This window comes from Thermochaetoides thermophila (genome assembly GCF_000221225.1).
Source record: "Thermochaetoides thermophila DSM 1495 unplaced genomic scaffold scf7180000011822, whole genome shotgun sequence".
Classification (NCBI taxonomy): domain Eukaryota; kingdom Fungi; phylum Ascomycota; class Sordariomycetes; order Sordariales; family Chaetomiaceae; genus Thermochaetoides; species Thermochaetoides thermophila.
This window is the reverse complement of record NW_006383038.1, coordinates 498,524-511,801: the sequence shown is the minus strand read 5'-3', so window position 1 is coordinate 511,801 and position 13,278 is coordinate 498,524. Positions and strand designations below refer to the sequence as shown.

The following is a 13,278-nucleotide window of genomic DNA, read 5'->3' as shown; positions in this document are numbered from 1 at the left end:
AATCAGAAACCCCAGAACTCAACGGCAAGTTATCGAGCTCGTCATGGCACCCTTCCAATCTCCCGCCCCACCTGAACCCCGTTTCCCCATCGCAGCGGAAGCAGCTTGCCGCGGGTTACAGGGTCCTCTGCTATGATGCTACCTTCTGTTGCGTACTCCTTCACGAATGAATCTCATAATCGTCGGCTTGGCCTTGGAAATGAAGATAGATGTTCGGTATTCGGAAGTGTTGCAGAACGTTCCGAGAAATTAATCCCGCTTTCACCCCAGATTCCGATGCTGTGCTTCCCTTTGAGTGCCGAAATTCCAGGTACCGCGCTAAATTCTGGCCGTTGGTGTTGCCATTTGGCTGGGCGATTTCGTCAGCCCTGCGACCGGGGCCTTGCATCGAGCCACATGCCCCAGTCGGACCAGTCCTGGTCCCGTCCACTGCTTGGCCTCGTGTGTGACTCCTTGGGCCCTTGTCGCTACAACCGCTTGCCGTCGTTGCCAGGTCGTCGGTTTTGACACCCTCCCACACTCTGCATACCCTCCATAACCCGCCTCTGCCCAACATACTTCTTTCCCGCGGCTTTGCGCTGTGTTGTGACACGTTTGTGCAATTCAGGAACCGACCTCCCCCCCCCCCTTTCCTAGAATTGACTGAGCGACCACAAGTCGCCCAATTCCAATCGGTTCTCGCTATCATCGGGCTGCGCACTCGCCCCTGTCTAGGAGCCTGTCATCGGCCAGAGATTGCGGCTATCATCATTGCCATGTGCCGCTTTCTGGTATGTCCTCAGATAAAACTAACATACGCGACACATCTATTAACTGTTCTTGCCCCAGGTCTACAAGGGGACCGACGAGATCCTGCTCTCGAAGCTGGTTCTCGACCCCGCCCATTCCATCCTGAAGCAGTCCTTCGACTCACGCCTGCGGTTGGTGAGCATATCTTCGTTTAGCCCCAACAGCGCGATTTCCTCTGACAACATGTCTCCCTGCGATAGGACACGCGCCGCGGCCAGAATAACGCCGATGGCTTTGGTATCGGCTTCTACACCGATCCCAAGCACGGCCTTGCGCCCTGCCTGTTTACCTCGACCACGCCGGCCTGGAACTGCCAGAACCTCCATCGTCTTGCCTCCAAGACCGCCTCGCGTCTCATATTCGCCCATGTTCGCGCCACCACCGAGGGCACACTCAGCGAAGACAACTGCCATCCCTTCTGCCACGGCACTCTGATGTGGATGCACAATGGCGGTATCGGCGGCTGGAAGCAGATCAAGCGTCGTCTGGGCGAGCGCCTAGCTGACAAGTGGTACCTGAACGTGGTTGGCGGCACTGACAGCGAGTGGGCGTTTGCTTTGTTCCTTGACACCCTCGAGCGCATGGGCCACGACCCCAGCTCGCAGCCTGCCAACGGTTTCGGCCCGACCGTATTGAGAAAGGCAATGCTCAGGACGATCGCTATCATCAACGAGCTGATCGACAATATCCCAGAGAGCGTCATCCACGCCGAGAACGTTGACACTCGCAGCTTGCTCAACTTCGCCGTCACGGACGGGCATAGCGTCATCTGCACCCGCTATGTGAGCAGCTCGACAGATGAGGCCGCTAGCCTGTACTATTCCTCTGGCACACTATGGGAGACCCGTTCGCCCACTCCCGGCCAGCAGGCCGACTATCAGATGTCCCGCAGCGACAAGGGCGCTGATGTGGTCCTGGTTGCCAGCGAGCCGCTCACCTTCGAGAGAGGTAGGCTACCCGCCCCAGATCATCATATTCAGTTCTTGATCCCTAGTACTGACTCCTACAGAAAATTGGGTTAATGTCCCAACTAACTCGATCCTCACTATCCACAACCAAACTGTCATGGTGCATCCCATCGTCGACCAATACTATGCTCGCAGCCCCCATCACCGCCGTTCGACCGCTTATGTCCACACCAAAGGCTTCTCCGCCAATGAAAAAGACCTCTCCCGTTCCCCAACCCCTCTCACGGTCCCCCCCTCTCTCCCATCTCTCTCCGCCCTACCTCAACTCCACGATCACCGCCAACAGTCCTTCCTCCGCCCCACGATCCCAACTTTCGGCTCAAGCGTCTCCCGCTCGCGCACCCCGGATGCCTCTCGTTCACGCTCTCCTCTTTCCGTTACCCAGTCCGAGCCTGTCGAGTCATCCACGGCTGCTGCTGCGTCACAACTCCAACCTCCTTCTATCTCTGACATCCGGGAAATTACCCCTCCCCCTGGGCAAGCGGCAAGGTCGGGACAACAACAATCGCAGCCTGTACAAGGTAATATCAAGAAGAAGCGGGCATCGCTAAGCGCCATTGAGGGAACCACTTTCGGTGGCGCTGGACCCCTGGGCGGGCTCCTGATAGACATGCCGGAGCCAGTGAGAGAGTATACGAACGGGAATCCGAATAAGATTGCGCAACTGTTTCCCGAGTTGGCCTTACGATGATTTTCCATCTGTCCCTTTTTTTTATCTCCTTTCTTCTATCTACAGCTTGGGCTTTGCTTCGTTTGCTTTTTAGAGAAAATGCGCGGAGTTCGGGGTTGGCTGGTTTTCTTTTCAACGAGGATAGTTCCTTTTCCATTCTGTCTTCCCATGTTGCTACTTCCTCGATTAGAGAGTTTAATGGGTTGGCGTTTGGGACAGGTTTAGGGGATCAGTTGTTCGTTCAAGTTCTGTTCTCGCTCCGTTTTGAGCCTGTTTAGTGGAAGTTTTGAGATAAAAGAGAATGACATAGCAAGACATTGGCAATGCTTCGCGGCGTTTTTCTCAACTTAATCCACAGTACTTCTTGGCAAGATTAAAGTTGTGTAGTGCATGGGTGCATCAAACGCTTATTTAGAAGGCTTGTTGGGTTTCATTCATACTTGCTGAGGTTTGCTTACAGACTGTTCCACAGCCGAAATGGTACTGAATTGATCATATATATATAAAGAAATACTTCTGGAAGAACGTCCATAGAACAATTTCCGCTGGGATCAACACCTGCTCAAAGTATGTTGTTACGAACTGCGTGCTTCCCAGATAACTTCCTTACCAGTCCCTCAAAACTCCCTGGAGCACAACTAGTCTAGGAGAATTTCCTTCCGACCTGCTTGGGCTCAGTGTTGGCGAGAATATGTAACTCATCCTTCGAAGGGTACCCGTAGCCAACTCGCTCTGCGTAACCATTCTCCCACTATCTATGCCGCCCCTCACTGAGCGTACTTCATCCTCTCCAATCCGTTCAAGTAACGGTAGTTTGTATATCTCCAACGGCTGTCTCAACGAGGAAATTGGATTTCGTTATGCTCTTCACATGACATGATGAACTCTCTTTCCTGTGACACTTCATTCCACCATTCAGACTTAACGAAGACACTGCTATCACATTGAATACCAGGACTGATAACGAACAGCTGAGTGCAATCTCTGCTATCCTTATTGACAATGGGCGCGGTAACAACATGGGTGGTCGATGCTGTTCAAAAATTGTAAATACCCCAAACTAGGATCGCAGTTCAAAGCGGCATAACGACAGTTGGCTCAGGGTGCAGCCAGGCAGTGATTTCTGATGTCGATACATAGAAATCTTTTCTATTGCAGAAGTTGGGTGTCTTCGCTGTCGTTGTTCGTTTACATAACACTCTTTGCCATGATACTTTTGACAGAACAAAAAACCAGCGCCACACCATGCCAAAATCAGCTTTCTCATCGTTAATAATAGGTCACGGAGTATACTTCGCTATTTGTCTTTGCGCATCGTCTTCAAGGCGTACCCGGGGATCCCTCGGCACTTTATAGACTTCCTCAACCACCAGCGGACTATTATAATAATCCAATCAGCTAGGGGGAAAAGCTCAAAGTCAGGAAAATGGATGTAGGAGTGGTAGTTCAATAACCATATCTCTGATGAGCTTTTGGACGGGCTCTTGTTGCCGTTTCCAGAAATTGTTTTTGTTGCAAGAAGTCCTATCTCAACGGGGAAAGCTGGGATCATGGCAAGGGTCGTAAGGACAAGTCAGCAAACAGGGCAGTATTTCCTGAGCCATATCGTTAACGGTTTCTAATTTATCTGATAAACCTCGATTTTGCAAAATCACATTGATATGTCCAATGATTTATCATTGTATCGGTTCTCGAGGAAATAGAGGGGCCTAAGCCCCGACTGGAAAACGGAGCAGGCTCCGCAAAGTCTGTCCTTTGGGCTCCCTGTATCAAAAACTGGATACAGCCGGCAGAGCTTAGAGGGAGATTCGCAGTCAGGGAAAGCTTTCGCGGTCATTTGAGCTTCACAAAACACTCGAACCCGTGTCGCTGATCTTCCCCATGTGGTCTGCCCCGCCAGATGATTTTATCGACACTGCGTCCTGTGTGCGCTCGCTGGGCAGAGACAACAACACTGCAAGACACTCTCCACCAGAAAATGTCGGAAAACTGATAAAAAGGAACATGATATTACAGATAGATTTGTCCAGAATGATTGGGATGTGAAGAAGAAGCGGAGAACTTTTCATCACAACGGAAGTCGCACACCTACATCCCCAATCAGCACGAAGCCGCATGGCAAATGTGCCATACAGACGTCCCGATCGTTAACGCCCGACCAGCTAGAATTCTGACCAAAACTAAACTCAGCCCAGCTGTAGTGAGATGCAGCAAGATGTATGAAAGGAGCATCTAAAGCGCGGAGATTGGACTTGGCTTGAAAGGGTAAACCGCTAGTAACTTTCTTCCAGACAGCTCCGCTCCCAGCTTAGGAAGCCAAGGCTGTGAGGCTATGTGGCCTGTGAGATCTGGGTTCGCAAAGTCTGGGTACCGTACCCGAAGGACGGCGCAACGTCCGTGATGCAGAGGCAGGGCGGCATTGTCATGAGACAAGGACCGGAAAATTCGAACTTCAAAACTAAGCACATTGTGACCTAGTGTGTGTTCAACTGAACTTGGGACAAGACGTACCAGTACCAAAATCAGGGATGAAATGCCAGGTTCATGGGTATATACCCAGCAGCCATGGGCATAGCCTTCTCTGAGCAGCCTGCAGTTCGCCATTCTACCTCCTAAGGGTAGGTGATAAAACGCCGATTTCGTCATATCTACACGACCCAAAAGCGCAATCAATACGCAGGGTATACATTTCAAAAACCAAAAAAAAAATCATCATGCCAGCTCCCATTTTTTAATCCCCGCTAACCTGCGCATGTCTAAAATATTTCATCCCGACCCATGCCACAACAACCCACACCCACGCCATCACTCCAGTCAAGATCATCAGCGCAGGATAATACCCGACAATCGGCAATGTAGGGTCATCCTCCAGCTCGGGTGGTGCATACGGCGTCGTACCAACATCCCAGGCCCAGCTCCACACGCCCAAGCAGGAACCCATCCCGATGACAAACACCGTCCATGTGACGATGAGAATAATCCATCCCCACCATTCAGTCTCAGAATAGTCCCATCCCACGTCCTGCGGCGGGAGTCCCGATGCAGTGGACATTAACGCCAGTGGCGATTTGGCGCGTTGTTTCTGGCGTCGACGGACGTCAAGAGATGGAGTGAGCATGTTGGTAGTAGCCGTGCCAGCACCAGCTGCACCGCTGCCGTTTGCGGGGTTTGGGGAACCAGGCGCTGGCGAAGAAGTACCGAGGGGTCGATGGCGGAAATAGGATTCGGAACCAGAAATGGAGGACACAGAGGCGCGTTCGGGGCGAAGGAGAAGTGAGGTTGTGGAGGCAGATGAGAGAGATGGGGTCGTTTGTCGGGTAATGCTAGGGAGGGGAATCGATCGTGGGCGTTGGATGTGTAAGCTGTCCTCGTCATCGGTGGTACTGTAGCCTATAGTTGGGCTGCTGGAGCCAGGGATGGTGTAAGAAGTGGTAGTGATGTTTGGCGTACTGGTGTGGGGGTTGGGTGCCGTCGCGGCTATGGGTGTCATGTCGGGATCGGAGGTCGGCGTGGAGGATCGTAAGGATGAGTAGCCATCTACACCGGGGCGTGGTGTGAATTCTGAGATGCCAAGACCGAGAGAGGGGGAGTCGTGATCTTCGGTCTTGACGACGGGGATGGACCTGTGTGGGCTATTATTGTTGGAAGAGGTAGCATCGGGAGCCTTGGAGGGCACGCTCCCCACATGAATCTCTATCGGCATGCCGTCACCAGTTATTTGTATTTTTGTGTCAATGGTCAGGTCGCGGGCCTCGCGGCGTGCTCGTTGGACGCCTCGACCCAGGAGAGCGGCCTTGCGCAGCGAGCCTCTTCGTCGTCGCTGCTTAAGCGGCAGCTGGAGAGCGCTCAGTGGGAGTAAATGCGGCGTCGGTGGCTGTGTTACGGTACTTGATGGAATGGCTGCCGAAGTATGGCGCGGTGACCGGTCGGCTGGTAGGGTTGTGAAGGACGGGATCGGGGGGAACTGTGTCTGCGCGGCAGGCGTCAGATCGGATTCGTTTGTGTTACGACGTGAACGCGGGCGGTGCTCGCCCGACGAGCGAATGAAAGGCAGCTTGGACAACAGGCCGCCAGCTCCTGAGGAGCTGCGCTTGCGAGCAGGAGCTGGCTGGCGACCTGAGACAGGCTGTTGTTGCGCATCCGGGTTGGAGCTCGGCTGGCGCGACTGGCTCGACTGGACGGGACTGGGGTCGGTCGTCGTCGTCTCCATTTTGCGTTTGTGTCTCTGTCTGTGTGGCCACGGAGCCAAACGCGGAAGGCTAGATGTCGCACAGAGGAATGTACGCCGGGAGGGCCCTGCATTCTCGATCTGTAGTCTACTGGTATGAAGCAAGCGCTACGGATCCCATCCGTACTTCAGACGGGACTCAACCGGTCGCGTGCATGCCTCTGTTCAAATAAGGGAGAGAAGTCGAGCATGGAGCGGCTGAAATATCTCATCCAACGTCAGAGATGGAGCCGGTGATCAGGAGCAGGCACTGCATGCAGGCCCGAGTCGGATGTAGTTTGTCGATGAAGCCGGGGACGATGCAACGTTCAACATGCAGCTTGTCGAGATTTCGATCTCAGTTTGCGCAGCGGGCCGCCCATTGGGCGCAAGGAATGTGAGTTCTAGACCCTGCGATCGCGGCACATGGTGGGTCTGATCTCGGCTCACCCCGCTATTCAGTTTTATCCTTCGGCGGATAAAACGGTCTACATGCCTTCCGTTACGCAGGTAGAGTCGGTTCCGTTTCGAGCACATAAAACGGAAGCCCCTCCTCCCCGGCTCCTGAGTCAGGGGCTAAGCAAACATAACATTGGGGCACAGCGCCAGGTGCTCTCGAATATGTACCAGGTAAACCCGATAGGTCGCTAACAGAAACAAATAGGCACCTTCTATAGATAGGAATATTTACTCTGTGGGAGATGGCAAATATCCGGACCTGGTATTCACTTGCCTAATGAGAGTTTGAAAAGTCTGAACCTTACGACACGTACGCTAACGCTTCAGCTCGGTTTTGATGACTGGCTTGCATGCGGCAATTCCACGTGGTACGATACGCTCGGGCAGATAGAATGCCTGATGAACTTACCTAGGGATGTTCTTGAACTTTGGAACCATGGAGCTGTTTGAACATGCATTCTAGGCCTGCTGCATTGAAGACTACCGAATTGCCAGGAGTCTAATAACAGCCATGTTGGCTTGTTTCTGGTGTTCTCCCTACCCACTCACATAAGAATTGCAGTATCATTTCCAATTCGGAAGTATGGTTTGTTGACCTGCACAGAACGCTGCTGTTGCTGATGACCAGAGCTAGGATAAGGGAAGCAAACTCGAGATCGGTAGGAGGAAGAAAGAGGCAAGAATACAGCTCTGACGCAGGTCGAAACGACTCAATGATGTCGGGAGGACTGATTTACTCGCAACGAGAATCGGACCAAAAAAATTATAGACCGATCACATCAAATAACTGAGTCATAGTGGTGATAAAGAATATAGCCTTACAGATCTTGAGGGCCAGTACCAAAATCCTAAGCCATATCCGATGCTTATTGGTTACTGCAGCGGTCTGCTATGCCCTGATCAAGAGAAACTTCACGATCTACGCAGCCCAACGGTCTGACAGATAAACTGACTTGGTCTTGCCATGTTTTTTTGCTGCTCATGGAAACCTTGGTCAGGTAGCAGCCCGAGAGGAGCACATAAAAGAGACGCACAAACTCCCACTCATTCATCAACAAAATTCGACTGTCTCGCCACAACCTGGGTCTTTTGTCTAAACATTCAGCGCCTCAAAATCCAACCGCTGCATTTGATCCGTGTTTTGCTGAAAGGAAACCTCACATTGGACGTATCCTCCCTTTAGCCACCGATACCGACTTCATTGTTTCTGTTTTGTCTCAGTTTTATATCAGTCTTATCGCCAAAGCTCTCGGCTCGAGTCTGGACTCGCTACGTTGGGCTCTAGCTGCTCGTTCGGATGGTCTACTGTCTGCGCATTTCGTCCAGCCGAGCATCTCAACAAGCTTGTTTACTGTGGTCGTAGTTATGCTTTGGAGTTTACTTCGAAGTTACCTAGGTGTTGTTCGGCTTTTTTTTTCTTTCGGCAGTTTGTTTTTGGCACTATCTTGAAGTGTAAGACCTATGTGTTCTGCAGCCTACACTTTCTTAGACAGAAGACTTACCATGTTCAGACAAGGCGAACTTCGCAACTTCATCCCGGCCAGCCTACAGGTTCCAGTCTATGCTGGCCTCATACCTCCTGATACTCGAGTGCTCACTATCGTGCCATCAGCATATCTGTGCACATACTTTACTGGGTTCATTTCTTCTCTGTTGAACATTCCCAGGTATGCCATCGATGTGGCGGACAACAGTACAGATGTTCCCTTGACAACAACTGCACGCCGTTCTTTCTCATAGGAGGACTCGGAACTGGGAGACAGGTCTGGCCAATCTTAAATGCCACCATTTTGGAGGGAGATCTCTCCAACGATACGCACGGGATGCCGGCATACTGGATGATGACAAGATGATCAGGGTCAACAATGACCCAGGAGAGCTACTTCGTTATGAGCAGCTCAAGAAACGCAAACTTGAGTTTGATGAGGATTGCATCTATTATAGCGATTTTTGTCGGCAATACCATCCAGATTTGCATTGCAGACACAGACTCCTCGATCGTGGTGTATAAGCTCCGACAAACGCCATCAATCTGTGGCTTTTGATCGGACCCAAACTAATGCTTTCCATCAATCCTGGGCAGCATGTCCAACCTACCTCAATGATCGAAGCATTTGCAACCTCGACTCGCCCTGGAAGTGGGATTTAAACAACGCTGTGCTCTTAACAGTCTACCGCCAGAACTCCACAACGACAATGGCCGGCCGCAACCTGCACATCCGCAGGATCGTCTTCTCCAATAACCCGCCACAACCATTGCCGCTCAGTAGAACTCTCTACCAGACAATGTGGGACAAAGCGTTCCGTTTTCAGGGCACCCAGTCCGAAACCGAAAATGATCGTGTACAGATCCGCTTCTTTTGCAATACAGCCCGGCGTGGTTGCTTCGTGTTTATGCCGAGGTGTTCCCTGATGATCGGCACACGCCGTTCACACACCTGCAAAAAATTTTTTTTGGCGCTTCCATTGCAATTTAGCACGGTGTGTTCACAGTTCGCTTACTACAGAGTCCCTTCCGAGTTTATGGGTTTGTTTCCCAAGGAGCCGCAGATGCTAACCGCTGCAGAGAGTGGGTTCGAGGCTAACAGATTTGTGAATTTGAAGTGGACCGTGTGAGCATTTACATGGGAAACCGTTGGGGCTGTGGGAGCCGGAGGAATGATCTTTATGTATATGCTTTGCTGGGCAAAACCATTACCGAAAGGCACAGGAATACCAGAGATCGATATCATGGAGTTGACTAACAATGGTCTTTATGACCCACTCAGATTCGAGAATATAAGCCAGGTCATCGGAAGCTTGAAACAGAAAGCATGAGAGTCGGCGATGGAAATGACAATCGAGATGCGCAAGACACGGTTCAGATTGGGGGAAGAATACGAGGGAAGAGAGTATTGACCACTATCGAAGAAGACAGAGTCCATAACATGCTGGGGGAGTTTGATCTCGGGATTGAACAACACTCTCGATCTTAGTCACCCAAGTTCCAATAACGAAGGAGGAAGACTCATTTGTCGGTTGTCCATTCAGTCACATGAGCCACATAACTGGCATATTGAAACCCAACTGTTGTTCCCACGGTTAAAGCTACGTACGTACTCCGTGCGTTACGTAGGAGGAAGTCTCCGTTTTGGCTCTGTCCCGTTCCATGTCGTTTGCGCGCAGCTGCAAGCGACCCCTGCAGGTAGAGTGACCCCTGCTTCTGCCCCACCCCCACAGTGTTTCCAGGGCTGCGATTTGTGGCCATGAGCGAGACCCTGGACATTCGCGGCCAGAATTGGCCAACAACCATTCTTCGTATCACCGTGTTATATATGAATCTGAAGCTGCTTCATATCACCTCGTGTACCTGCCGAGTTTTCCATGAAATCGACTTCAAACATGCTGTGAAAATCTTAACCTTTTTTTTACTGAGCACTTAGGTACATCTTCAACGTCCAGCTTCTCACGTCGATCCTCGCTGCTTTCCCCACGCTAAGCACAAAGGGGCAAGTCCCTTGCTGCAAGCTTATCGTTATCGCAGGGCCCTATCGTATCCGCAGTCGCCGCCGCCCGACCCTCTCCCTTCAGCCTCCAGGGGTCGCACAGTGACAACACGCTTCCTCACCACTTGCGCTGTTGCCGCCTGTCGTGAGCCCAGCTCATGGCTCCCGGCCCGCCTGTCATCGCAGTTGATCCGCCCGGGACGCCCCCAGCGCCCGCCTTTGTCGACCGCGACATAGGCGACGGCAACAGCCCAATCGACGACGACGGCCTCGTTGACCTCGACAAAGCCCAACTGGACTCGAAGCCAACAACACTTTCCCCGACGCTCACCTCGTCCACTCGCAGGCCTTCCATCTCAACATACCTTCGTCCCGAAACCACATCGCTGCTGAAACCGCCGTCCCCTGAGACTCCTTTCATCATGTCCAGTGAGGACAACAACGCCAGCGGCAGCGGCAGCGGTGGCGGAGCTACTGGCACGTCACCGCCCAAGAATCCGTTCAATTTTAAGACACAATATATATCCACTGCGCCGATCAAAACTGTATGTGTCTGCCTCATGGCAGAGCTTGAAGGTTTATTCTGCTAACTTCTTCAGGGCATCGGCCAGCGTCGCGGTCACCGCTACAAGCACAGCTCGATTAGTGCATCCCATTCCTTCTTCCAAGAACCACCTCCCCGACCACCGCCTGTCCTTCCCGCCTCCCTTCCCATACCAACTCTCAAAGAAGCATGGGCCAGCATGCAACCGGTCCAGCGCGCCCGCCTGTACTGGTGTATCTGCCACGCCGTGATCGCCATGTACGTGTTGCTCAGCGCGGAGGGCTCTCTTGCCATGACGGCACTCTCCCACCTAGTCTTCTTCGATGTCGGCTCCGCGGTCATCTGCGTCGTTGTCGACGTGCTGGGGAACTTCGAGGTCTGGCGCCGCTCCAGCATCCGCCATCCCTTCGGGCTGCAGCGCGCTGAGGTCCTCGCTGGCTTTGCCATGTCCATCTTTCTGGTCTTTGGCGGCTTCGATCTCATCTCCCACAACGTGAAGCATTTGCTGGAGGGCGTAGGGGAGCACTCGTCTCATCACCCGCTCCCTAATGACCACGACCATAGCCACGGCCACCACCACGGCCCAGCTCGGTATATCTCCCCTGGCACAGTTGATTTCGCCTGCCTGGCGGCAATAATCAGCACGTTAGTCAACGCGCATGCCCTGCGTAACCACGGCCGCGTGCGTCGCATCATGCGCGTGCCCTTCCCCTACCTGGCTAGTATCCTCCCCGGCGCGGGCATTCTGGCCAACCCATTCCACTTTCTGACTCTGTGTTTCGCCTTCCTGATGCTTCTTCTGCCTCTAGTCAGCGTCCCACAGTTCGTCTGGCTTGACCGCTTCATCTGTGCGGCCATCACGGGGAGTATGTTCCTGCTTGGCGTGCGGCTGGCGATTGCGCAGGGCCTGATGCTGTTGATGAGTTACGACGGGTCCAGGATGACCGCGAACCCAAATGCTACGTCCTACGTGCCCTCGCCTGCTGCATCAGGGCCCGGGGAGAAAAAGAAGATCGATTCGGGAGCTTACTCACGATATAATGATGGAGACAGTGTCTCGGCCGTGCTCCGAGAGATTGAAGCTGATGTACAGGTTGCCCGGGTTGAGGAGGCCCAGTTCTGGCAGGTGCATTATGGCCTGGGAATGGCCAACTTGAAAGTGAAGGTTGCTAGGAGTTATGGGAATGGAACAGGGACGGGGGTCAGCCTAGGCAGCGCTAATGGTGCCAGTGGCGGGGACGATAATGGTGCCTCGCTGAGCCAACTGCGTAGCCGCCTAGCGAGGATCGTGCAGAATCGGCTAGGAGAAGGGTATGGGCGTGGCGGTAGCTTGAGATGGGAGGTGACTGTACAGACTAGCAGCTCTGAGGGGTAGAGAGCCATGTACGGGATGGGGATGGATTAAGGAGTGCAACTAGATGGTTGGTGCCCGGGTATGGATAAACGGAACGGGAATGATGGTTTATTGCGTTTGTTTGGGACCGACGCGTTGACGATGATTTATTTCTGTTGTCATGAGATACCTAATCGAAGGAAAGCTTGGAGAGAAGCCCCTGATTGCCGCCTGAGTGAACCGGAGGTCCGGATCACGTACCCGAGCTGTGCCTCAAACCAACAACTTAGGCCAGTTTCCGCTCTATCCGAATAGCTAGCTGGTGACCCAACTGTGTGGTCTGAACCATTACAACTCACGTCAAGTGATGCAAGTGCATGTCAACCTTGGCGGTCCGCATATAGCAGAGTAAGTAAGCGCGCGGTCAGCTCGCTTATCAGCTCGCTTACTCTTCCCGATCGCTAACCAACGACCTCTCTTTGGCCAGGTAAGCGCGCGCCTTTTTTTTTGGTAGCTCCCTCCGGATCTCCTAAAGTTTAGGAAGACGGTGGAACTTGTTAATGTTATTACAGGCTCGTCCTCTATTTCTCATCACGCTTTGGTAGGAGGTTATGGATAAATTAAGGACATTTTGTAAGAAGCTTATCGTGTTTGTTGCAGTGACTCGTCATACGTGTCGTTGGTGAACTCCTGGGGACTTGGCATCGCATCATCATCAGCGAAACCAAAGCCTAGCTGGTCAATGGTTAAGGCCTTGTACCGATTGACTTCAACACCAAAACTCCTGATACATAACAAATTATGTCTTCGAATTGTCTCATCA

General features: G+C 52.5%; 3 protein-coding genes across 3 annotated transcripts; 2 read left to right on the top strand and 1 right to left on the bottom strand.

Annotated features, from left to right (window-relative positions):
* Positions 1-755: 755 nt before the first annotated feature.
* Positions 756-2,448, top strand: CTHT_0065840 (amidophosphoribosyltransferase-like protein; the record flags this gene model as incomplete). Its single annotated transcript, XM_006696820.1, has 4 exons — positions 756-770; positions 829-924; positions 990-1,737; positions 1,799-2,448. The coding sequence occupies 4 exons, from the start codon at positions 756-758 to the stop codon at positions 2,446-2,448; spliced, it is 1,509 nt and encodes a 502-aa protein (XP_006696883.1).
* Positions 2,449-5,158: 2,710 nt separating this feature from the next.
* Positions 5,159-6,637, bottom strand: CTHT_0065830 (uncharacterized protein; the record flags this gene model as incomplete). Its single annotated transcript, XM_006696819.1, has 1 exon — positions 5,159-6,637. The coding sequence occupies one exon, from the start codon at positions 6,635-6,637 to the stop codon at positions 5,159-5,161; it is 1,479 nt and encodes a 492-aa protein (XP_006696882.1).
* A 4,099-nt stretch (positions 6,638-10,736) lies between these two features.
* Positions 10,737-12,497, top strand: CTHT_0065820 (uncharacterized protein; the record flags this gene model as incomplete). Its single annotated transcript, XM_006696818.1, has 2 exons — positions 10,737-11,123; positions 11,178-12,497. 2 exons carry the CDS (start codon positions 10,737-10,739, stop codon positions 12,495-12,497), a joined length of 1,707 nt encoding a protein of 568 aa, XP_006696881.1.
* Positions 12,498-13,278: the final 781 nt, after the last annotated feature.